Source organism: Aptenodytes patagonicus, chromosome 3, assembly GCF_965638725.1.
Source record: "Aptenodytes patagonicus chromosome 3, bAptPat1.pri.cur, whole genome shotgun sequence".
In the NCBI taxonomy this organism is placed as follows: domain Eukaryota; kingdom Metazoa; phylum Chordata; class Aves; order Sphenisciformes; family Spheniscidae; genus Aptenodytes; species Aptenodytes patagonicus.
Window position 1 is genome coordinate 53,861,593 of NC_134951.1, and position 26,570 is coordinate 53,888,162.

General features: G+C 41.9%; 1 protein-coding gene across 1 annotated transcript; it reads left to right on the forward strand.

Moving 5' to 3' along the window:
• The first annotated feature begins 425 nt into the window (after positions 1 to 425).
• LOC143158865 (uncharacterized) lies at positions 426 to 24,970 on the forward strand. Its single transcript, XM_076335318.1, has 11 exons — positions 426 to 443; positions 2,455 to 2,647; positions 5,022 to 5,149; positions 9,207 to 9,407; positions 12,160 to 12,281; positions 13,310 to 13,538; positions 17,676 to 17,878; positions 22,021 to 22,176; positions 23,490 to 23,580; positions 24,088 to 24,225; positions 24,887 to 24,970. The coding sequence occupies exons 1-11, from the start codon at positions 426 to 428 to the stop codon at positions 24,968 to 24,970; spliced, it is 1,563 nt and encodes a 520-aa protein (XP_076191433.1).
• Positions 24,971 to 26,570: the final 1,600 nt, after the last annotated feature.

Sequence of the window (26,570 nt, forward strand, 5' to 3'; positions counted from 1 at the left end):
GCACTTGAACTTCAACTAAAGCCTAGATAAATATTTACTAATCCTATTACAGTTTAGCTGGCAACAAATGTAGAAGCAGGGGCAACAGTATTTCCTTAACAACAGTTTCTAATGTGTTTTGGTTTTTTTTTTAGTATACTGCACAGACTGTCTCTTAAGAACTGAAACAATAATAGAGCCATTTTACTGACAAACTAATTGGGACCTATCTAACATACTCGCTGGCGCGTGCTATAAACCCAAACTGTATGGCATTGTTTTAAAAATACTTTTAGCATCTAATCTATGCCCCAAATTGGAGGAGTACCTGTGTTATGAATCCCTCCACATTGTAAGCTGTGAGCCCGTGTGATGGCTCAGCTCACAATGTATCCAAAACTGAGATTCTGAGGCGGTTTTGCACCCTTCCTAGCAGACTGCTTGGGATGGAGATCATCAGAGGCGTGAGTTTCAATGACAGAAGGCCCTGCAAAACAATGCATTACATTAAATTAAGACTCTTTTCTGTCCCCTGTTGATATTCAGCTTGGAAGAAAGTAGATAAAATATATGTAGGTGCATGAGTGCTGCTTTATAACCCAAAAGGGATTTGTTAAGCCCCAGGAAACCTGAGTAGAGCTAGAGGAAGAAAGCCAAAACCTGCAGGCAAAAAACATCGCACATAAATATGCAGTTACTTGATTTGTTGCTATAGACATGTAACTGGGTATTAACATTTTTTATAGGCATAAGTAGTATTTAGAAGGCTTGGGTAGTCTCTTTAAAATATGACTCCCAAAACAAACACGACAGGGATAAAGTCTTCATTTCTTTTTGGTTTTGTTTTGTAAGAACTTTCTAGTTTTGTAGTCACATGCCCCTTCTGCAGAATGCAGTAGTCTTGTGTGAGATTTTTAGGGGTGGGACAGAGCAGGAATCACCGGAAAAAAATTCAAGAGCTTGAAAGTGGAGATATTTCAATGAATGCTCTCCATAAGGATGTTTAGAAACACAACTAAAAACCCTTTCTACCTGCTATGGTGAAGTCAGCCCAGTATTTGCTCAGTTATTTACCTAAATCAAGTTGAATTTAATTCTTCTATAAAGGGCTTTGATTTAACCTTTAGCAAATTCTGCACCCCATCACTAAGAGCTGTGAAACAAATAGTCTGTTCAGAAGAATAAGGAAAGAACAGAGAGTGCGGAACACCATATCAAAAAAAGGAAAGGAATCTGACCAGGCTGATCCAACATTATGTTCAAATTAGGCGTACATTTTGCAGGGCTGCCTCATTAACTTTATGGTAAAGAATGAATTCTGATCCAGCATAGATCTGTGAAGCTGGCAAGCTGTCCTTCCCAGTACATTTAAATTTGACTAAGATTTCCATGACTAAAGTGAATACATTTTCCTTTCCTCCATCCTTTCTTTTAATAGAATTTGAGACATCCAGGTGCTAGCAGGTAGTTTGGGTAGCATTGGGGATCTTGTAAAGGCAGATGTTAGGAGAGCCAGTGAAAGGAGGAAGTCCCAATACATTGTGGATCATTATTTGGCACTGAAGTGAGAACCAACGTGCATTACACACCAGGAGATAGTAAAAACAAACAGTGGAAAATGAGGAGCTTGTATTTGCTTGGTAGCTTCTTACAAGAAGAACCATTTTTTAAAGGCTTCTATGGCTATACCCCTATACCAAGTGTTTATTTACACTGGGAGATACTAACTTCTGTAATTATACTCCGAGAGGTAGATGTATGTAATTCCCTTTGTGGCACTCCTAGTCAAGAAACAATATTTTGAAAGCTAACTGCAGTACTGGATTCTTGCCTGGGGCATTACCAAGCTAACTAGTGACTCACTGCCAAGGTAGATGATTCCCTTTTAAAGATGCTGATGTTTTTTTATAAAAGTAAGGTCATTGTTAAACTGTTCTATTGAACAAGTGCTGATGTCACAGCAATTTGGGACATGAGTCAATGGGCGTTTCTTTTAATTAGTGCTAAAGTCTTTGTGTCTGTGAGCTTCTCTCCAAATCTTGCAAGTGTAACTTACCCAAGAAGGCTTTAAAAAATGTTGACTTCGTATTTCAATATCCGAATTTAAGACACTTTTTGCCAAATTTGAGCTAAATTAGAAAAAGGGAAAAAAGTTCTACCTTAGTTCAAGATCTAATCTCCTTCTTTTGATGCCTTCTTGGTGCTTTTTCTGGATTTATATGCCTGAAGAAAAAACTAGGCACAATAGAAATTTTGTACAGTTTGTCTTACTCCATGATAGTATAAATGAAGCCACAGTGTAGGTGTTACCTGTAAAAAATAATATTTTGGCAATATTTTATTTTATTGTTCTTTGCTAGTGACAAAATACCATGTTCCTAGGCCAGGTCCACCCTTAGACATGTTGATTATACAAAATTGCAACCCTTGCAGAGCTGACTGCTTGTATCTCTGTGTCTTTTTTCCATGGCATAGGTCCACAGCGCGCAGTTCATGGAGTTTGCAGAGGTGGAAAACCACGACGACTTTCACACTAATGAAGATGGATACATTCACACACAGGACCAGCGAGGGGCTTACATAATATATGACGTGGCTTTAGAGGACCTGAAGGAGCTTGAGAACCAGCTGCTGCTTGTGGCCAGCCAGTACATTGAGAAAGATAAAAGTAAGTTATCTGCAGGTCCAAAACACCTGTGATAATTTGGTTTGCTGTTTTCAAGGTAGGCCGATCCTATGACTTCTTGAATTGTTGCTGTACTTCTGCAGGACCAAGTTCTAACTGGATTTTTGGGACCTTTCTTTATCCTCCTAATTAGCTAAGTGATGAATGTGTTACAAAGACCTAACTGAGCACGTGGAATTGCTTGTCACATGTTGTTAATGTCACAGTTTTGCACTTTTTCAGGGTCATAGACATCAAAGTCATCCTGGAGGGGAAAATGACACGGAAGGGACATTTACTGATGTAGTTCAGTAATACAATGAGCAAGCACATCTTCAAGGCACAGAGAGAGTCAGAAAAGAAAAACGTTGTTTCTGAACGTCTTTTAATTAATGTATTAGATTGCTTTTCTGCAGAACTAAATTTACCTCCCACCACTTTTAAACTTTTCTCAGTTGTAAATAAGAAGCTGCAAAATATTTGATGTTTCAGACTTCCTTTTTTCCTGCTGCTTTTTTTTTATAGTAGGAACTGAGTTGGGGCAGACTGTGTTACAGATTTCTAAAAAGAGCAGCTGTACTTCGAGAATAGTGAGGAGGAAGCAGCTTGTAATTATAGAAAGTATGGGGGGAGGGCCATTAGAAAACAGTGAATAAATGCCACAAAAACATATGATAGTCAGAGAATTGCATAAAATATCTCTTAAATCACTGGAATTACTTTCTGTATCGATAAGATAATGTTTTTGATGTTTTAGTATGCTTCCCTAAAACTGAATGTTCTGACATTCAGAGAATGCAGGGCAGAGCTGAGGATTAAGATGACCTTTACAAACCCGTGAATGCCTAAATGCCTGCTAGGACCTCCTTTGTAGTCACCTGAAGGTCCTCGTTGTGGACCTTTTTCTGGACTGTCTTTCATATGAGGAGAGGCTGAGAGAGCTGGGACTGTTCTGCCTGGAGAAGGCTCAGGAGGGATCTAATCAGTGTGTATAAACACCTGGTGGGAGGGAATGAAGAAGAGGGAGCCAGGCTCTTAGCAGTCCCCACTGACAGGACCAGAGGCAATGGGTACAAACTGAAACACATGAAATTCCGTCTGAACACAAGAAAACACATTTTTACTGTGAGGGTGGTCAAACACTGGCACAGGTTCCCAGAGAGGTTGTGGAGTCTTCATCTGTGGAGATACTCAAAATCTGACTGGACATAGTCCTGGGCAACCCACCCTAGGTGACCCTGTTTGGGAGCAGGGTGTTGGGCTGGATGACCTCCAGAGGTCCCTTCCAACCTCAACCATTCTGTGATTCTGTCATGACAGGAGGCAGACTACTGAGCGAGGTGGGGTACTCTGGTAGGCTGGTATAGCAGTTCCTGTGTTTATATGTCACTTCATTATCACCCTCACACAGTACACTTGAGGACTGATCATGTACAACCTGTCCTAGCTCCTTATGCTCCTTCTTGTTATGGTCTCTTTCTGTGTGCCATGGACACAAACACTTTTAATGCTGACTTCTTCAGTAATCATGGACTTCAAGTTACTCTCTTGTTCAGCTTTTGAAAAATAAGACACTTGAATTCTGGAGCTGAAGAGTAGCTGCTGAAGCCTAATCTATTTACCCCATGGCTGATTTTTAACTCTGCTGCTCTATACATTTCAGATTCACTCTACTTGATTTATCATTTATTGTCAAAATTAGCTCTAATTTAGATATTATCACAACCAAGAAACCAAAAGCATGATTTCTTTAAGGATTTCTCATGGGCTGCTATTGTAGAAACATTTGTAGTGATTTTTTTTTCCTTCCTTCACAGTCATTTTTAAATTATGAAGACTGACTTTTCTAATAGCAAGCTATCTGAAAAGAAAGCCCTCTCCTGGGTCTGCACTCTGCCCTGCTATATCTCTTTGTGAAATTTATCTTTGAGTAGTCCGTGCTGCTTTTCTTTGATCTGAGAGTGAAGGTGAGGAGGTGAAGACAATCCCAACATGATTTGGTGCTGTGAAGAATTAAGCTTCTCTTCTCTTCCTCCCCTAGTTTTCTTGTGCTTTCTCTGTCTTCATCTCTTGATGTGGGTCTTTTGAACTCCAACCATTGCCCTTTATCTCAAGGAATATTTGTTAAAAGATGATGGAAGAGATATGTTTAAACCAAATGCCTGGTGTGCTTGTTCTTTGCCTTGCAGAATACTCTGGGGCCCTCCAAAGCATATGGGACTTGAAATCTTTTCCTGGCCTGGGGTCCCCTTGCAAAAAAATCCACAACCCTGTGCTATAAATAAAAAGAATTACCACAAGCCCTGGGACTCTAGGCATGTGGAAATCCCTCTGATACCGGCATCTGCTTGTTTTCTACTTAATTTTTTTGTCTTAGGCAATGTAACTGGTGAGCAATTCAGTGGCAGCAACATCCTTGGCTGGGCACATGCCTCTGTGGATCGATGTGCTGTGCTGCTTGACCTCTGGACCTGTGAAACTGCTCTCTTGGAAAAAAAATGCCAGGTACAGAAGCTTTTATTGGCTTGAAAACAGTGATTTGCAATCAGTTCACTTCAGGTTTTGTAAGGCTCCCTTTCAACAGCATTTCCCATTGTGTATACACATGGATGCCAGAGCGAGCAACCATGGGTGGTGGTACGGGTTTCAGATGCATTGGGAGCCTGGTGCTGGGCTGGGTGCAGAGCATTGGAGCTGTTGGGTGCTGTGACTTGGGTCCAAAGGACCCCATGTAGTGGCTTTTGCAACAAGGGAGCAGAAATGCTCTTGTTGTCAGACAGCAGCCCCTGTAGCTACTGTGCCAGGGGCTGGAAGCACTTCTGCAAGGCCTTAGGGAGAGTCACTCACTACTGGATAATTGGGAAGGATAACTGGGAAGGACAAGGCCGTCTCCAGAGCAAAACTGGAGAGCATGTTGTGTCCCTCCTTGCATGCCAGGGAATGGAGCAAATGCAGATTAGGAAGAATCAGGTCCAGCCCGGAGGAGCCTGGGCCACCGGGAAGTCCAAGATGCAAATTTTTTCTGTTGTCCTGGTTGTCCCTGCTTTCTGGGGCTGGTGCAAGAAACTTTTTATGTCTGTCATTAGAACTGTAATCATTGCATCTTTGTGAAGCCCATGGAGGAGAGACTCAGTCTGCAGCTGGCTAGGCCCATCATTTGGATTACCCTTTGTCAGAGGGAACCAGAGAGGTATTTTGTATGTTACAGCATAAAAAATAATCCATTTATTAATAAAACCTATATATATCATAGAATCATAGAATAGTTTGGGTCGGAAGGGACTTCTAAAGGTCATCTAGTCCAACCCCCCTGCTGTGGGCAGGGACATCTTCAACTAGATCAGGTTGCTCAGTGCCCCGTCCAACCTGGCCTTGAATGTTTCCAGGGATGGGGCAGCCACCACCTCTCGGGGCAACCTGTGCCAGTGTTTCACCACCCTCAGCGTAAAAAATTTCTTCCTTCTATCTAGTCTAAATCTATCCCCCTTTAGTTTAAAGCCATTCCCCTTTGTCCTGTCGCAACAGGCCCTGCTAAAAAGTTTGCCACCATCGTTTTTATAAGCCCCCCTTAAGCACTGATAGGCTGCAATAAGGTCTCCCTGAAGCCTTCTCCTCTCCAGGCTGAATAACCGCAACTCTCTCAGCCTTTCTGCATGGGAGAGGTGTTCCATCCCCCCGATCATTTTTGTGACCCTCTTCTGGACCTGCTCCAACAGGTCCGTGTCTTTCTCATGCTGAGGGCTCCAGAGCTGGATGCAGTACTCCAGGTGGGGTCTCACCAGAGCGGAGTAGAGGGGCAGAATCCCCTCCCTCGACCTGCTGGCCACGCTTCTTTTGATGTAGCCCAGGATACGATTGGCCTTCTGGGCTGTGAGCGCACATTGTCAGCTCGTGTCCAGCTCTTCATCCACCAATATACGATTCTATACATATTATAAATTTATTTCTTCTTTATTAGTTAATCTATTTGAGCAAAAAATTCCATGATTTAGTGTGGCGTTAAAAAAAACCAACAAACAAACACTAAAAATGTGTATTAAGTGATTTGTAGCTTTGCCATTCACAAGGGCCACTGCATATCCTGCAGGCTTTCCCCTTCCTCTCTCTGAATCTAGTCATGTGTCTGTATTTTGCCATGGGACATGAAAGCACACAGGGTTTCTGCCCGAAGACTTCAGTCTTGAAAGATGAAGATTAGACAAGTTCAGAGGAAGGAACCCAGAGGATCTTGGAAGTGTATTTCTGTCTATGGGACTCACCAGTCCCTAGGGCAATGTGTCCTGGTTTCAGCAGGGATAGAGTTAATTTCCTTCCTAGTAGCTGGTACAGTGCTGTGTTTTGGATTTAGGATGAGAATGATGTTGATAACACACCGATGGTTTAGTTGTTGCTCAGCAGTGCTTACCCTAGTCAAGGACTTCTCAGCTTCCCATGCTCTACCGACTGAGAAGGCTGGGGGTGCACAAGAAGCTGGGAGGGGGCACGGCCAGGACAGCTGACCCAAACTGGCCAAAGGGACATTCCATACCATGTAACGTCACGCTCAGTACATAAACTGGGGGGAGTTGGGTGGGGTGAACGCTGCTCGGGGACTGGCTGGGCATCGGTCGGTGGGTGGTGAGCAATTGCATTGTGCATCACTTGCTTTGTATATTCTTGTTATTATTATGTTGTTATTAATATTTTATTTTAATTATTAAACTGTTCTTATCTCAACCCATGAGTTTTCTCACTTTCACTCTTCCGATTCTCTCGCCCATCCCACCGGGGGAGTGGGGAGTGAGTGAGCGGCTTTGTGGTGCTCAGTTGCTGACTGAGGTTAAACCATGACAGAGTGTCAGGAGGCGGAAAGGAGCAGATAGTCCACTTCCGAAGCAGGGAGAAATGGCACTAATTGAGGTCGCCTTCACACTCTTGAAATGTTTTGTTCTCAGTCCTGAAGTAACACAGGGCAGCTCTCAAAATAGGAATGCTAGAGGGTGCTAGGGAATCTCCTGTGTACCACTGACGAGGCTTTAAATAGAAAACCTTTTACACTAAAGTAGTTGTATGTAGTTTAGAAAATCTCCTAAGGCCACTCTCCCGTTTTCATAGAGGGGCTTTGTGTTACAGAGCTATTTAAAATACTGTCTAATTGCCTAGTTCACTAAGTTTCTGTTCTCATCCCAATAGAGTTTGCTTTCCATTGCTGTATGATCATGCTGCCTCTGTGAATCTACCTTTTATTTTTATCGTGGGCCTTCTGTATAAGGAAATTTGCTTTCTTTTTGGAAGAAAAATTCCCAGTAGAGAAGAATGAAACCTCTACAGCAACAATACACTAATTCTTTTCCAAAACCATCAAAGAGTACATTCTGGAACTGCTCTCACAACCCAACTCTCTAGGCAGGATTAAATGTACAGATGTGCTGTTGCTGGAGGTCTTTTGCTTTTAGCTGAAATGAAATTCAAGTGGGTCTCACTAGCCTTGTTTCCAGCTGGGACAGAGTTCTTTCTGAATGATGAAACAATAACCCTTTGTCCAGCAGCTGAGACACCTTAGCTTAGCCAATATAAAACTTGCTTATGGCCTATTGCAGTGTCTTAGCTTCCTCCAGAACAGTTCAGGTCAGGCAGGTCTACATCAGAAAACTTGACTGTTTCCATTGAAATCTGAATTCTCAGCTATCAAGTTACCTCCTAAACCCTTCTGCATCTTCCTCTTCCACAGTCTTCTGGTATCAGTATGGAAAGTAACGTGGATGCTTTTCTACTTCTGTGTCAGTGTAAAATAGCCAGATGTAGATCATTTCATATTGACATGACTGATTTGTCCAGAAGCAAGAGCACTGGCCGTTCATATTTTCAATCCCCTTATTGCCATCTCACCAAGAAGTACTACAATGTCATCTCAAGAGTTCACATGCTGTCATGCTTGGCACATTTCTTTTTCTGCCCTAAGCTGTGGGTATTTGTAATTAAAATTTTTATTTAAATAAAACTTTACAGCTATTCTTGGTAGAGGAGCCTGAAGAGGGCATACACCTTTGTACATCTTTAATTACATCTTCAATTAATTTGGAGTTTCTCCAAAAAATGTAAAGTAACTGTGACAGTCATTGCCAAATGAGATAACGGAGAGTCCTGTATGAGTCTGCAGGTTTCAAGTTGGGGGAAATGGAGTTTTTCAAAGGCAAAACCAGTGTGTGTGCTGGAAAAGAAACAGAGAATGGATTAGAGTGGAAAGAAGTAGGTGTTTTTAAAGTAGTAAGTACATTGCCTTGTTACTTTTTGAAGGGAAAAATGTGCAGAATAAAAATCTTCATGCTTCAGTAGAAAAAAAACATGTTAACTATGCAAGATTTGGATGAAATCTCTCGTATGGGCACTTTATTCTATGTTCTGTTCTTGAGCCTTCTGATGATACATTGAGTAGTATCCTGTGCCAGAAACAAGATGCTGTACCGGGTCACTGTTGGTTTGATACAGGTGGCAAACTCCATGTTCAGAAATCTCTCCCCAACAAAGAATGAATATTTGGGTGAATAAACATTTCTAAATGTGCTTCTGAATATCTCTTCAGCTTCTAGATGTTTACTTTGAAGCTTACCAACATACTTTGGACCCAGAGGAAAGATTTGCTTTGGCCCAAGCGATAACTGACATCATGCATAAACGTCCAAGGTTTGATCTCAAGCTTGAATATTTTGTCAACACCTACAAGGATGAATGCATCTGTTTGCAACTTCACCTCCAACTGCTGAGGGACATAGTAAACCAACAAGTAGGTTGAATTTACAGTATATCCATCCTGGGGAAGTAGGAGATGAAATCCAGAATGAGAAGCTTTGATTATAGCCTGCATGGGTTTACAGTGTTAAAATGGGTCAATACTAATTTAACAATGAATTCTATGGACGCTTTGTAAATTGAAGGACTGAAGCTCGAGAGCAGAAAGCTATCATTTCATCAGTATCAGAAAGAAAATGTTGGAAAGATTGCAGAGCTTCATATGTCGTGTTAAAGCCACATCAGCTACCGTTGGAGACAATTAGAAATAGTAGTTGAGAGGCATAGAAGCTAAATAAAATTATAATCTATATTTGTTATGTAATGCAGTGGATAAGGAACTAGTCCTGTTCATAGTAAGAGAAAAGAGACTTTAAAAAGAACGTAAACAAAGCTTGTACTTTAAAGTGCACTTTGAAAAGCAGCATGTTTCAGATAGCTGTGAATTCCTGCGCTAATAATTAAAGCACAACATTTGAAATCTTCATATTTTTCCTCTGGTTTAAAAATCTGCCTCAGCTTTCTTCTGTATCCTGCCACAAGATATATCCTTTCTCTGAGCTTTGATTTCAGAGGCTGCAAGTTGGGAAGTTTAATTAACTAACCTTTGTAACTTGGCTTTTAGTCCACAAATGGAAGTTTGGGTTTTGGTACAGAGGCTACTGTTGTTCTGCTGTTGCCAGTAATGCTACCGTAGTGCTAGCAATAAAAATGGAGCCTTGTCAGCATCGTTGGAGCTCAAATTTTGTTCTGAAGGAATATGAAAGATTCAAAATAATTTTACCAGGAATAATTCATCTAGAGTGGGTACATACATAATTGACTTGAAAATGTGTGTGTGAGAGTGTGTGTGTGTATATATATATATAGGTACGTTTGGGATAAAAGGAAGACTAGGGAACATGTGGGCCCTCTCCAGAACGAAACGGGAGACCTGGTTACCCGGGATATGGAGAAGGCTGAGGTACTCAATGAGTTTTTTGCCTCAGTCTTCACCAGCAAGTGCTCAAGCCTCACCGCCCAAGCCACAGAAGGCAAAGGCAGGGACTGGGAGAATGAAGAGCCGCCCACTGTGGGAGAACATCAGGTTCAAGACCATCTAAGACACCTGAAGGTGCACAAGTCCATGGGACCCGATGAGATCCATCCGCAGGTCCTGAAGGAACTGGCGGATGAAGTTGCGAAGCCACTATCCATCATATTTGAGAAGTCGTGGCAGTCTGGTGAAGTTCCCACTCACTGGAAAAGGGGAAACATAACCCCCATTTTTAAAAAGGGAAAAAAGGAAGACCCGGGGAACTACAGGCCAGTCAGTCTCACGTCTATGCCTGGGAAGATCATGGAACAGATCCTCCTGGAAGCTATGCTAAGGCACACGGAGGACAGGGAGGTGATTCGAGACAGCCAGTGGCCTTCTATGATGGAGTGACTACAGCAGTGGACACGGGAAGGGCTACAGATGTCGTCTATCTGGATTTCTGTAAGGCCTTTGGCACGGTCCCCCACAACATTCTTCTCTCTAAATTGGAGAGATACGGATTTGATGGGTGGACTGTCCAGTGGGTGAGGAATTGGTTGGATGGTCACATCCAGAAGGTAGCGGTCAACAGCCAAATGTCCAGATGGAAGTTGGTGATGAGTGGCGTCCCGCAGGGGTCCGTACTGGGACCGGTACTGTTTAATATCTTCATCAATGACACAGACAGTGGGATTGAGCGCACCCTCAGCAAGTTTGCAGATGACACCAAGCTGAGTGGTGCAGTCGACACGCCAGAGGGACGGGATGCCATCCAGAGGGACCTGGACAAGCTGGAGAAGTGGGCCCGTGTGAACCTCATGAGGCTTAACAAGGCCAAGAGCAAGGTCCTGCACCTGGGTCAGGGCAAGCCCCAGTATCAATCCAGGCTGGGGGATGAAGGGATTGAGAGCAGCCCTGCCGAGAAGGACTTGAGGGTACTGGTGGATGAAAAGCTGGACATGAGCCAGCAATGTGCGCTCGCAGCCCAGAAGGTCAATCAGACCCTGGGCTGCATCAAAAGAAGCGTGGCCAGCAGGTCGAGGGAGGGGATTCTGCCCCTCTACTCTGCTCTGGTGAGACCCCACCTGGAGTACTGCGTCCAGCTCTGGAGCCCTCAGCATAAGAAAGACACGGACCTGTTGGAGCGGGTCCAGAAGAGGGTCACAAAAATGATCGGGGGGATGGAACACCTCTCCTATGCAGAGAGGCTGAGACAGTTGGGGTTATTCAGCCTGGAGAGGAGAAGGCTTCAGGGAGACCTTATTGCAGCCTATCAGTGCTTAAGGGGGGCTTATAAAAACGATGGTGGCAAACTTTTTAGCAGGGCCTGTTGCGACAGGACAAAGGGGAATGGCTTTAAACTAAAGGGGGGTAGATTTAGACTAGATAGAAGGAAGAAATTTTTTACGCTGAGGGTGGTGAAACACTGGCACAGGTTGCCCCAAGAGGTGGTGGCTGCCCCATCCCTGGAAACATTCAAGGCCAGGTTGGACGGGGCTCTGAGCAACCTGATCTAGTTGAAGATGTCCCTGCCCATGGCAGGGGGGTTGGACTAGATGACCTTTAGAGGTCCCTTCCGACCCAAACTATTCTATGATTCTATGATCTATATAAAAATATAAATCTTTGCAGCTTATTTTAAAATAAAGAACAGTTGCTTTTGCCTTGATTTCTAGTTGTGTGTGAATTTCTTTGGCTAATGTCACTTGTGTTTATTGCTAAGTTTTAGATAGATGCCCAGAGGGAATACGTCCACAAGATTTGGCGGGAAGGTCAGAGAGGTGGCATCAGTGAATTTGGACTTCCTTATAATGTAACTACTAAGCAGCTTATCTCTCTTAACGCTAGCCGGTGAGTAATTATACAATTTTATTTTTCTGGAGAGTACCTCATTCTGTTCTAGTTTCTGTGATTGATTGTAAAAATTTGGGATCCAGCACCTGAAAATAAGACTATTTGAAAAAATGACAGTCTTAAGGTGAATCAAGCCATAGATGAGTGTCTCACGTTATTTAGTCTCATGCTATTTAGATAGCCAGAAAAACATTCAAAGAAGAAAAGTGATTCCTCCCCCACCACCTTTACACTGCCCTTTCATGACAATGGATTTGATAATTGCATCTTGCAGTGCGCAGGGACGTTGATATTCCGTGGGTACAGACTATTAAACAGTAATGATGAAAGTGGGTACTGAGGTTAGCCTTGCTTTAGACTCGCTGCATCAGTGTTCTGACCTGGCTTCACAACTTTCACTGCCCTTTGTCCGCAGTCTATTACTCTTTCTAGCACACCTGTCCGGTTGGATGTGTGTGTACTCTGTTTTCACACGTGGAATCCACATGTTACCTGCAGTACAGACCTGCCACACTTTCCCCATCCTGCAGCTGTGCAGCACTGTGGGTTTTGCGAAGGATTTACATAGCAGCTAATACACACCCAGAAGCCAAGAGCCCCTTGCCTCTGGTCCCTTCTGGTTTCCTACCTCTGATTCAAGTCCCTTGGCCCTATTCCTCCCCCTACACACATTTTGATTTTTTGTTGGTTATCTGAGGGCTTCTTTTCAAGTGCAGACAGTTTTAATGGGAGGGCATAATAGACGTCAAAATGTGGTTAATAAAACATGTCAGCTAACGAAAGAGAATTTTAAACATTTTCTGTTTTCATTAGCAAATGAGACTACTTAGATGTGTTCCAACATAATTACGTATATTAAGGCTTCAGTTCTATTTTCAGATTTGATGATTGATTTCTGATGTGCATTTAAAGCCATTGCAATTTATTCTTGCAAATTAAGCAATTGCAAGGTTTCTTTATATATACAATTTATAAAAGCCTTATTTGAGAGCTATTTATTCTTCTTTGTTTTTGTTGTCTTTAAGTCCTACTTTGAAGAACATTTATTTGCTGGAGTTTCACCCTTCTCTTGGTCTGGTGTGCTTGATCCCCAAAGCTCTTGAGTATATCTACCAGGAATTCTACAGCATCTGCAGACCAAAAACAGCCAGTAAAGCAAGTAATCTAGAAAAACAAGTACTTCAGCTAGTAGTTGATGAGTGGCTAACTATGGAAAAACCAGAAACTTTTTACAGCTCTCAGATTCAAAAAGATGTAAGTTCCATTTTTATGTTAGTAATGACTCTTTAAAGCAGAATGCCCAAGAGCGTGATCTTGCTAGTTCATTTATGCTTGCTGGTTAAAGTTCTAGCTATGTGATTCTTAATTTGATTATTTGCTTATGATTGGTGAAGATCCATTCCATCCACCTTTAAAACAAGATTTTTTTCTGTAAATGAACACAGAAAGGTAGAACTCTTGGTCTCATGCCAGTATAAAGTAGGAACAATCAGCTTAACAAGAAGGAAAATAGACATGCTTAAAACTGACATGAGAGCACGGTAAATCTCCAGGTTTTGCGTTTGTGTGTGTGTGTGTGTGTACAGTCTGCAAAAAAAAAAAAAAAAGACTGGACATTAAAGCAAATATTGTTATAAGTGGAGCCGGTTATTACTGTAATGTCTACCATTTCCTGGTGTAGAACTCTGAATTTGGTTGGTTGTAATTTTGATAAATACTAATTATTGTGAATGAAATTATCGATACTGGATGTCTCTATCAGGTTGATTTTTTTTTTTTTTAATTAGTCAGCTTAGTTGTTGCTGAGAGCAAGAAATGGAAAATAAATTATTTTCTCTGTTTTCTCTACAAGATTGCGATACAGCTATGCTTTGGAGCATACATTTCAAGTTTGGGAAGGCTCATTGGGTAGTGATATGCTATGCTTTCATTCCTGCCAAGTTTGGCCAGCATAAACTGAAATAAAATACGCTATTGCAACACGTTCAGTAGGAAGACATTATCTGAAGTTTCTGTGTGCCCTGGTATATCTATAACCTGAGGCAAATCAGGACTTTCCACTGTCCCTGCAATAATAGCTCTGGTCTAAGTGATCCATGTTCGATTTGGGTCTGAGCATTGAAAGCGAGTATGAGAAGCCGTTAGCCTGCACTGTCACTCGCATTGCCTTCACCGGAGGCAGCGGAGGAAGCTGGCTGAGCAGGTCGCAGAGGAGATGCGGCAGCTCTGCTAGTGGAGCAGGAGCTGGGCAGGAGCATGGAGAAAATACAGCTGACTTGGTAAGTGGGATGGCAGCCACTAAATGGGAACGAAGATTGAGGTAGATGAAAAGCTGGGAGACAGAGACTAGGACTAAGACCCAGTGTGTTCCTTCCTTTTGGAAGGAAAAGATATGGGGAAAAAAGTGCACTGCAGATTGGGGCTGGGGCAAGAAGGCACCTCAGGTGGGGGTGGAGGATTGAGAATGGTTTTGTTACCATAAATCGGCAGATGAAGAACTCTCTAAGACTCAACTTGGAGTTTTAGAAAGCAGGCATTCTTTATTGCGGCGCCGGGTGCAAGGTGGAATTTCCACAAATCAAGCACACCTATGGCCAGATCACCGTTACATTTACACACAGAAATTACAAGGCAGTACACTCCCAGTTACAATGATTGGTTAGTGATTTACATACACTTATAATATCTGCTGTGTCATTCTCTTCTGTTACTACGCTTGTGCAGGGGAAGGGTCTTCACCTGGGCAAGGGTCTTCTTGACCTGTGGGTGTGTTTTTTAGTATTATAATGAGGGCAGTTCACTTCAGATTACCTTAAAAATAAGTTTCATTGCCAAGTTAGCTAGATATTCATTCATCTACCTTGTCAAGTTGTCAAATAAGTTATCCCATATACAATAAAGCCTAAGTGGTCTGGTCATGCTCTAGAGACTTAAAAGTAAGGTTAACATGGTCCAGTGAATAACACAGCAACCCATACATAGCGCTAACATAAAGACTAGTAACACAGCAACCCCCACACAACGCTGACATAAAGATTAATCAAAATGTTCTTATAGTCATTCATTCACTATCAAACACAAAATACAGATTCAATATAAAAAAACTTATAATAATCTTCAACAGTTTGGTAAAGAGATTGGGTCAAGCTGTCCAAAAGCAGTGATAACAAGACTTGCTAATCAAGGGAGTGGGGAGGAAAATGAAAAGTTGAAGCATGGAGACAGAACTGGCTAGATGAAGAGACTGTGAAGACAGTGATGGGTGAGAAAGTATAGAGGCAAACTAAAGGCAGAAGAGCACAGCCACCTGGGATACTCCCCTCCCTGCCCTGGAGCAAAACCCAAGAATTACTTATCGAGCATCAATCTGATGCCAATAAAATCCACTGGCAGTGTCCCACTACTCTCTTGTCCACAGCAGATCACAAACGATTCTTTGCTTTTTTAATTTTAAATCCTAGAAGTCAGTGGCAGAGTTCTGTGACGGATCTTAAAGTTACCACACTGCTGTTGCCAAGGGGGAGAGGGAGAGGTTTTGTTGTGTTTGCTTCTTGCCCATTTCTTTTCCTCCAACAGAAGCTGCAGATGAGACAAACACACGCAAGCAGGCAATGTTTAGGAAGACACTAAGGTTGTAAAAGTCAAACATTTAAATTTTAGGAAACTGACCTTTACCAGAGCAGATTTAATTTGGTTTCCCTTTGTATAGCCATGATGATGCAGTCTTTATATGATCACATTGTTTTTCTTTATGACTTGGTATGCTAAAATCAACATTTCTGTCCTTCCTGGACTGCTTCTTTTGTGACCCTGGACCTCATTCTTTCATATTATTCCAACCCTTCACTAAGGACAATTTTACAAGATTCAGTTTTTATTCCCCATCTGACTTCCTAAACATCTTTCAACTTCATAATAAACAAATTACCCAGGGGTGAGGTACAGATGCTGCCAGCCTGAGGACAGGCGCTTTTCCTATGTAGAAGCATCAGAGCGCCAAATGAAAAGAAAAGTGAATTCTGGAATTAAAAGACTAAATGATCCCTGGGAAGCTGTGAGATCTTTCTTGCTCACCCCAAGCCAGGATCAGCTATACTTATGTTATTCCCATGAGATTAATAGCCGTCTTGTTCTTAAACACATCATGTGATAGACTTTTTCAAGCAGTCTGTTGTAGTGCTTTACCAGCTTCACCTTTAGCAAGTTCTCCTTAAAGTCTAGCACAGATGCGCCTTGCTACAGTCTAAGCTTATTACCTCTTCTCGTGTCCTCTTTGGAAATAGGGAAGATGCTATTCTCCTTGTAGCAGCTCTGTGAAGAAGCACAAAGATGGGTTGTCCTGCCCCACCCATCCAGAGTCACAGAGTTACAAAAGCACATTGTAAAGCATTGGGGGAGAGGGACAAAATAAAGTTGCCCAACTTCTGACACAACTTTGGGGTGTTGTCTTTTCAAACTTTTTTTTTTTTTTTCCCAATGTAGCTGTGAAGGTGTAGCGAATGGCAGGTGTTGAAATCTAGACTTTTATTACTAATAACTGCATGGCTGGGTTCAGATTTCCTCATGTTCTGTGATTCATTGGTCATAAGCAGCGAAGTGTGAAGCCACTCAGTTATAACAGTGGCCACATCTATCCTGTCTGACATGAGCAGGGTGGCACAGTTGTACAGGTTGTGACAGCCAGAGACAAGGAGCATCTTCTCCTGCACACAGAGCCAGGAGCTGTTCCTGCCACCACTCCCACAGTACAACAGCCGACGGACCATTTTCTTCTTTCCAGCTCTCCACGTTACCGAGCTGCAGCTTTTCATCATTTTTCTTTTCTGGGATTTCTGCTCTTTTGGAGGCTTCCGCCGCCCCAGTAGAAAAGGGGTCCAGTTCTGCTGAGTTAGCTGGCCATATGAGTTTGCTGTCCCCATTTTGGGAGCATCATACATACAATGGCATGTCTGCTGGGATCTGCACAGTCTGTAGAGGAGGAATGGCCTCAGCTAGTAATAAGTGAATCAAGTTACAGAGCCCCTGCTTTAGAGAGGTATATACATCTGAAAGCCTTCTGAATTCTGATTATAATAAAAAAGGCAAATATCTTGTGTTAGATATAAAAAATAAATAAAATAAACTTTGTTAAGTCCTTCGAGTAAAGCCAGGTTTATAGATTCCGTGTCTTTACCTTCAAAGCAAGTGGCAAAACGCCAGTGTATTTTTAGGGGTCAGGATAGGTCAGGGTGGGCACAATTCTGACCTTGCATGGATTGCAAGTCAGAAGCAACTCCAGTCATTATTTACTCCAGAAAAAGAAAAAGGAGAACAGTCCCCTAAAGTATTTAAAGGCTTTGTCATCTGTATGTAAATGATTTCTGTGTTTCCTTTTTTTCCCTTTCCTTGCAGTTATTTGCCGAGGTACTGATAGAAGACCCTGTCCTGGTGCAAGAGATTGCTCTGTCACTATTAGAGGTGGGAGCAGATGAAGAAAAAAAGACAGGCAATGAAAAACAGCTCTTTATCCTGGATTCCTTCTCCACGATCCTGGAGCTTGCCACGCTCCGCCATCGGCTAATAGAGGTGGCGACAGAGAGCGCGCGGTTAGCCAGGTTAGTGGGTCAGTAGTGCTGTTTTAGCTGTTGTGACTTCAGAGAGGTGTGGTTTGTAGGGAAAAAGTAACTTCTTTTAAATAGGCCACCTACTATAATTGGAAAAAAACACAGAGAGAGGGAGAGTGCCTGCATTTGTGTTGTGGGAGATATGTTTGCTTGTTATGTGGAGATGGAGTCTACCTGGGGTTTGCAGACGTTCATTAGTTTCAAAGGTTGAGGCCACGCTGCTCCTCAAAGCTTAACAGAAGAGGCCCTTTCCCAGTGAAAATACTGAAATTTTGTCAAAAGGAGGAAGAGCAGGAGGAATTTACTGATTGAATGAACACAAAGATGCCGCCTTCTGCAGAGTTTTATGCAGGCGATTATTTTAACTGCCTTCTTATGAAGAGTAGTGCAATATAAGAAAAGGCAGACAAGAAGTACAAGCTTTGATCACCAGCAGAAGTAGGCAAGCATAAAAATCATTCTGGCTATGCTGATCCTTACAATGATAATGAAATAATCTACACAAGGGAAGTCAGTGTCATGCATTTTTTGAGTTATCAGCTGGAGGAGATGACAATTTGTATAGAAAGACAAAGAAAATAAGGACTAAGCTAATGGGGAGACTACAAAGGGTAGTGTTGAACTACTGGCTTGGAGGCAGGTTGTTGGTGAAATTCCTATTCTTCAGCTCCATATTACTTGACATTTTTATTAATGATCTCAGTAGAAAACATAAGAGGGTGCTATTAAATTCAGGACATTGTACTGCCGGCAGATAAAATTGATATGGAAAATAAATGGAATATCTTACAGGAAGAACTCATGGTTCTAAGGACTGGAGTAGTGGAAAGGAGATAAGCATCAATAACACAAAGTTTAAGGTTATACATAATAATAGGCAATTCTCCCATGAACGTTGAGCTTATTAGTTGGAAGCACCAGAGGAGGAGAAAGAACTGGGTGTATAGCTGGCCAGGGGATGACTGTAAACTGCCAACATATCACAACTGTGGCGGGGGGAAAGCCATTATATCTTAACGTGAATCAGGCAATGAGTTTTGTAACCAGTAGAGAGGGAGAATTGATGCCATGTACGTGATTCTAGTGAGGCCTCACCTGGATTATTAAGTATAATTTGGAGATTTGTGTTCAGGCAAGATAAATCCCAATTGCAATGGGAGCAAAGATGATCTAATAGCATGCTGAGGGGAAACAGAGAACGCATTTTACAAGAGCAAATGAAATATCTCGGTTTGTTTATCCTAGCAAAATGAAGGCTGAGAGAAGATAAGATTGTTCTCTATAAATACACCAGGAAGATAAGCACTGGGAATGGAGAGGAGCTATTTAAGCTAAAGGCCAATTTTGGCAGCAGAACAAATGGATCTAACCACTGTGAATAAATTTAAGCTGGAAATTAAAAGGGGATTTCTAAGAATCAGACAACAAAGTTCTGGAAGGGAAAGAGCAAAGGGTAGAAAACTAATAGTTTTAAAATGGGGGTTGATTAATTTATGAAAAGGATTTGTGGGATGTGATTGCTTGCAATAGCAGAGCTGGGTGTGTAGGATAGATGACATTCCAGTCGTGGTTTTTCTTTGTCTTAATCCTTTCTCTAGCTTTCTTCTTGAAAATTTAGAGTCTGTATCAAAAAGTCAGCAGCATTTATTTTCAGCAGCTGAAAACCTAGACATCGTTAAGATATGTCCATTCCACCACTTAGTTTGGTGGAAAACCTAATTTTCTGTCACAACTCTTTTCCATTAAAATAAGAACTTCTCGAACTATCATTTGATATCTGGAACCTTCTTGGACAAACTAATAAACAGGTTAATTTACTTCAACCCAAGCAATTCCATGAAGCAAGAAGGTCTCCTTTCTTGGCAATTTGTGTTTCTTGTTTGGATACTCAGCTTTCTAATAAAATATATATTCTAGTTAAACTCCTTCCAGTGGTTGAGTTGTCTTTGTGTTCCTTCACTCATACACATACATACATACACACACACACATATATTTTCTGGTAATTAATAAGGGGTAAGGTTACACTACAACTTTTCAACTAGCTGAAAAATCAAAACCAATCACCTTTTTTTCATTAAACCTGTAGGAACTTAATATCTTGAAAGCCCTGTCTCTGTGTCAGATTTCATTAATATTCACCAACTGATTTAAAAGTTATCCAGAGGAGACAGATGAGCAGATAAGATCACCACAGGGCTGCATTTCTTTCAGGAACAGGGCTAAGAGGACATACTCATCTGAGGTGACATACTTGGAAATCCCTGAAAAAATAGCAGTAAATTGTCATTTTCCAGGATGGGAATTCAGTGGAAAGTTATGACAAAAAGTAAGACCTCATGATGCATATGTAAGGCCATTAAGCAAAACATTATCTTCATTTCATAGAAGATGGTTAAGTCAGTCTAAATACCAGTATAAACCTATATAGTTTATTTAATGTGACATTTTGAGGTGCTATTTTTGCATCTTCTTTTGATGTGATGAAGTTCACAGTTCATTATAATATGAACAGTTAGAGACTCAGATTCAGACTGAAACATCAGAAAGGTTAGTAATCTTTTTTCTTGCTAAGCAAAGTAAAATGAAGAGAGTGCACCTGCATTTGCAGATTCCTCTACCTCATACCAACCTCATACCATAGCTTCTATCAGACTTTTGGGGGGGGACCTGCCAGAGGTACTGCCATTACTTGACCGTCTCTCCATTCCCGGAGGAGAAGATCATTCTCATCTAAAAGTATACATTTCCGTTGTATGCACTGTTCCTTACAGCCCTTGCTGCTTCTCTGTGTTCCTCAGTGTTCCTCAGTCCTCAGTTCCTCAGTATTCGTCTTCTACCGTCTGATGAAAAAGGATATCCTTTGGTAGAATAGTAGAGCTAAACAGTGCAGCTTTAGTCTGAATTTTGCTTCTTTCTGTCTTTGTTTGACACAGTCACCTTTTTAATGTATTTTCTTTTTCTCTATTTTTCTCCTTTACACAGTACTAATAAGCTGATTTGAGTGCTGATGTCTGTTCTGTATAGACTATTCAGACGTCTATACTGGTCAACTAAGAGAGCAACATTTATAATAATTACACAGAGCTCTTTGTTTTAAGACCTTAGAGTTGATTTTGGCTGTGCTCCATATGGTTATTGATTGATACTCATGGTCTCTTTCATATATTATTTTGTCTCCTCCCCTTTTCTTTCCCTTACTTTGCAGGCAGGAAATGCTACCTGATTTTAAAGGACTAAGAGCTATGTCTTCTAGGTCCTATTTGTGTCTTTATCACATTCTCACAACATAGCTTCTCTGTGACCTGATTTCTTGACTCATAAACCACCTGCCTTAGATGTTAGGAGGAAGCAAGGGAGTATCTTATTCCTTTGCAGTCTGTATCAAAAAGTCAGTGTCTTCCTTTTTAACATCTTCTTACACTATATGAGAAGAGCTATCACAGGCCAGAGCAGTGTTTCTGTGGTCTTGCACCTGAAGGAGTGCAGTGACGGATCCATAGGGAGGGATTACAACAAGCAGGACAGTGCCCAACTTCTGACACTTGGTGCTTTAGAGATTTCCTGAGCTAATGGTTGCACCTAGACCATGCGTTTACTGTCTGCTGATGGACTGCCCTCATTATTTATCATATAGGGGAGGTTGTATTGGGGTTGTGTCATACTGGGGGCTTCTAGAACAAATGTTTCTTAAGCTATGAAGTCACTGTTTTAATAGTAATAATGTGTATGAGCTCTGCTTGTCTATTGAAGCTTCCTCTCTGGCAGACAGTCCTCTTCCCAATTTCTAGTCTAAAATAATATTCATCTCTCTGCCAAATGCAGTCCTTTCTAAATAGGAACATTTAGCATATTTCCCTTGATGTTCCCTTATGACATTGTAGACTCGCAACTTACTGTCCTTTGTTTGTAAGTGCTATTGAATGGGCGATACTAAGCAACCATCAGCTATCTGGGTGCAACACTTGTTTGCTTTGTATCCATGATACTATTTCAGATGCCAAGAAGTGTTTTAAGTTGAATGCCGATGTCTCATTGAAATGAACCTGATGGATGTAGGTTTCTAGATGTGCATTGCTTACAACAGGAAGACAGTTAATTTTTCAAATGCATCAATGTGGTTTTGTTTCTAGGTTTTATAAGGCTTTTGCAATGGAAGCAGGTTTTGGGGAGTTCCATTTGTACCTGAGGCCCGTGCACTTCGAATCTGCATCTCACCGGGAGAAAGCAGACCACCTCCCACCAATATTCATTACAACTCTCCTGGAAGATGACAGCTGTGTTGACAGGTAGACTGAACTTTTTTTGTGTTTCACAGGGCATAATCTCTTTAGATTGGATGGGATCAAGCCTTTAGTCTGCTTAGGCTCACATACAAGCCACAAAAACTTCAGTGTGTAAAATACATAAAATTATTCAGGCAGAAAATGTAAAATGCTGCATGACTTGTTTCCCTTTTGTATAGAGCCTGGGACCGAATAATGCTAATTTACAGCTGTTGAGCAGTGAAAGCGAGGAGACTCCAAATTTGTGTGGAAAGCTGGTAATTTTGGGACTAAAGTGCATTTTCTTTCGAAGTGAGGGACGCCTAGCAGGGTTGGCCTGAAAGTCATTGCCCCAAACCCCATAGGAAGCAAAACGAGACCTCAAAAACTGTGGTGAATAACGTCCTTATTCTGAGTACAAAGAAAGCTTGTTCTCCTGAAGTTATGCTGCACTTCATGAAGTGGCATCTTTGATCTTTGTTTATCAACTCAGTGACTACTAGACCCAATCTCTGCACAAGGAAAAGGCTATTTATTATCTTCCCTTTCCCCCTGGGGAAAGTGACTGGAACAAGTAGATTTTACATTTGCTTTGATTTACTCTTTAAAGAGGTGGTAGGCATGCGTGTGTATACACATACATAAATACACCGGTTTGTGTGTGTGTGTTTGCGTGTCTTTTAGGTCAAGGTTTATGAGGAAGAAAGGAAATAACTTGTGAATTCTCTTACTAGATTCAGGGAGAGCATCCTGTCAGTCGTTCCCTATGGCTAACAGGGGCGGTAGGGCTCCCTTCCGACCTGTATGTATACCACCTGCAGTCCTGTGCTGTTGTCTGCATCCTATTCACTTGCATACACTCTAGCCTGCTGTGAAAATTGGGCTGTTCCAAACAAGTTTAGCAATTGTGAGCAACCTGGGGTGAAACTTCAGCTGCTAATTGGATTGGGGCAGTGATGGACATCAGAGCCCAGAAGACAGTGCAGCAGCACAAAAAAACACTTTAGGAATTAACACTTGAAACAAGGCATGATTAAACTGAACAAGCAGATTTTTCACTGGTTTAGACCAAGCTCATCCAGGAGGAGTGAAGTCAACCACAAAACATCACGAGAATATATTCTTTTTCTTACAAAACTACTTCTGAAAACTCAAGCAATGTCCTAATAACATTAAATTAGGGACTAGAGTGACCAATTCCGTTATGTGTTCTAAATTTAAAGGGGGTAAAAACCTGAAAAGTATTTCTGAATTTATAATTATTTTCCTTTCATCCTCAGTTTGGCTTCTTTCTGTGTCATACTCCATGTTTATAGATAATTTTGCTTTTATTGCAGATATATTCCATCTAGCTTACCATTAAGCATTCAAGAAATTGACAGTCATATTGGAAAGCTTAGTTTCCGTACAAGAGATGGTGTTATGCAGGTGAATGATTTAATTTGCAGAATAAGCAAAAAAAAGTGTATTACATTATTATTTATTTGCTGGAGTATGTAAGGGCCTCAGTCATGTGTTTACTAGACACTACAAACTCCTCTACTGTTTGTCTTTCTCTGAGCGATAATATGATTTAGTCTACTGTTTTATAATTAACTTCATAAAATTGCACTGAACATTTGATTGTTGATGTGGCCTAATCCAGGAATCCTTACTGGGATGAAACTAAGTCAGCAGAGTTTTGACTGAGGAACTTTGTTAAATAAAGCAGGATGCCTGTGTGTGGCTGTATGCACACACAGTAACAACATTTGGTGCAGAGATTCATGTTTCAATGATAACAACGTATACAAATATAATAGAATGCTCTCCCTTATCCCTCCTTTCATTAAATTAAGCTGCTGAAGTACTACAAGACAGAGAGTAATGTCTGTAAAGTAACCTGTCATTTAAATGGCAGAGGAAATGCCTAACACGTTATTTTCCTCTCCTTAGCTCTTGTGTCCCTCTGGAATAAGGAACATGCAACTTATCCTGGCCTGTCAGGTCATTCAGAAAAATGCTCTTTTGGCGGCTGTTCAGCAAGCCTCCTTTTGTTACTTGGTCCAGCCTCCCCATGCCCCGGACATAAAGGTTAGCAGCATCTTCTTCCTCACATTGCACTAGTAATAACGGGTTTTGTCAGACTTAGCCCAAAGAGGTTATCTGTTAATTCTGCTTATAATCAATTGGATGGCAGTCCTGTGCAACACTTGGAACAGCATCACTGATGACTGCAGGAACTGCAGTGATTGTGTATTAGCATATGACATAAAAATAAATGGTGTCACATCAGTGATTTATTTAAAGTCTATTAGTTGGGTAAGTGATGAAGCATAGCTAAAAATATACCTCAAGAGAGGACTGAAAGAGGTTGGAGATGAATTGGATTTAAAAGGCACGAGTGAAATCTTATAGCCTGTGGTATGCAGTAAGGGTAGCATCACCACCTGACCTTGAAATACACATTCTTCTGGGATGTTGAAACCATCAGTTCCTGCTGCTTTCATTTATCCTGTCTTCTGAAAACAGAAGTATGGTCAACACTATTTGCAGTGGGAAACATTCATGTCAGCCTGATGCCATAATGCTGGTTCAAAAGCTACCTGCCAGGATCACCGAGCTATTACTGTTCCTCATCTTATATTTGGCTTTTTTTTTTTCATCCTGTGTTAAATATATGGTGCTCAGGAGCTGCCCTTGCTTCATACATGCTAAACTGTTGTAGGGCTCTGTGTTCCATTTTCTTACACAGCTGCTGTGTCTCTTCCAGAGACAGCTGCATTACAGAGATGAGCTAAGTGACCTCGTACGCAATTTTGAATTCATAAGCAAATAGAGATGCTTTAGGGCTTGTCTTGCCTTCTCTGTGCTTATATTGACATCTCTTCCCATGTTCCTTAGGACACCCCATCCATCCTCTCTCAGCCCCCACTTGCATCCCCGATGCTCCCCATGCTCAGTCCCTTGCCGCCAGGCAGTATCCTCAGCTCATTCCTGTGTATGGGAAGTGCCCGTGTTTTGCTGTCTAGCTGGGCAAGAAGCACTGTGTTTTGCGGCAGGTTCGTAGCTGTGCACATGCTGACTGCCTGGCTGTCATGCTGGGAGCCCAGCTGGCCGCTGTCTCCTGGGAGCTGAGCAAGCCAAGCAAAACGGCTAGGGATCAAGCTCTCCTTGCCTTTTTCCTGAGCAGGGGGTTCTCCTCACTAGCTGGATGTTGATTTTGCAAAACTGGGAGGAGCTTTATATCCTTGAGACATCTGTTCTTATGTCAAATGTATTTAAAATTAGTTAGAGGGTTCAAAAGTCATTAGAGATGGGGAATGAGGCTAAAACATTTCTTGTGTGACACCAGTTTCTTTCTGAGTTTAAAAACAAAAAATAGACGTTAGCATGACTCCCCGTTGTCTCATTTTGGGTCACTCAGAGCTGCAGTGTGGGGAGGGAAAGATGTCTCATGCAGCTGTGACTTGCAAGCTTCTGAGCATGAATTGCCGTTCCTAGAGCAGTGTCCTACACACTTTCTTTCCTTACACTGGAGGTGAATGTAAAGGAGGTCCTAGGGCCAACACTCACCCCAGAGACTGTCAACTGCGTCAGAACAAACTGGTTTCACCACTGCATGGTTTGCATCCTGTTCCAACACGAGCAGGACAGTGATTCTGCACCGTACAGCTGAGATCCATTGGCCCAAACAAACTGATATTCTGACAGCCCACCAGAAAAAAGCTTAGTATCGTGCAGTCAGAGCCGCCTGCTTGCTGCTAAGCGGGAACCCTTTGCACCACTGATCTCATGCAACTTTTGGCAGCACACGGGCCATGTCCCAGGGAGCTGCTGCACCCTGCAGCCACTTGGTGGGGACCCAGGCGTTGGCAGCTGGATGGCCAGCTGGGCAGCCTCCCAGGGCTGGCCAGGGTCTAGTTCATCCCAGAGGCTGGTTTCCATTCCCTCTCACTGAGAAGTCTGAGATTCCCCATCTTCATTTCTAATCAGATCCTGCAGCGCTGAAATCCTCAGTAGAACTGAGCAACCTCGGTTTCTTTCCCAAATCAATCCTCTGCGCTGCCATACAAAGCACTAGTGTTGTGTATCTCTGCTGATAACCATAAGTAGTCTTACTCTGGAAATAGCTGTTCATTCCCCAGTTGAAAAGGATTGATCTTCCAAACATTTGGGGCTCTTTTACTGCCTAAATGTTGAATGGTTTCTTTTCCACAGAATGGCAGCAACTGTATTTTTCGTTTTCCGATGTCTGCTCTGTAAATCATTTAATGGCTGCTGCATCCATTCTGGATCAGTTTTTGCTGATTTACAGTCAGTGGGTATTAGCTAACTAATCAAACTCACACACAGAGGACAATTAATACAACCAACAGAGGCAGTGGTAAGGAGGTCATGCATCTATTATTCCAGATTAACATGTAAAACTGGAAAAA

Bases quoted from the DNA above. Each gene is read 5' to 3' on its own strand.
- LOC143158865 (XM_076335318.1), top strand. The intron at 2,648-5,021 runs GTAAGTTATCTG...TTTTTGTCTTAG, and splicing joins GTACATTGAGAAAGATAAAA to GCAATGTAACTGGTGAGCAA. The intron at 12,282-13,309 runs GTGAGTAATTAT...GTTGTCTTTAAG, and splicing joins ATCTCTCTTAACGCTAGCCG to TCCTACTTTGAAGAACATTT.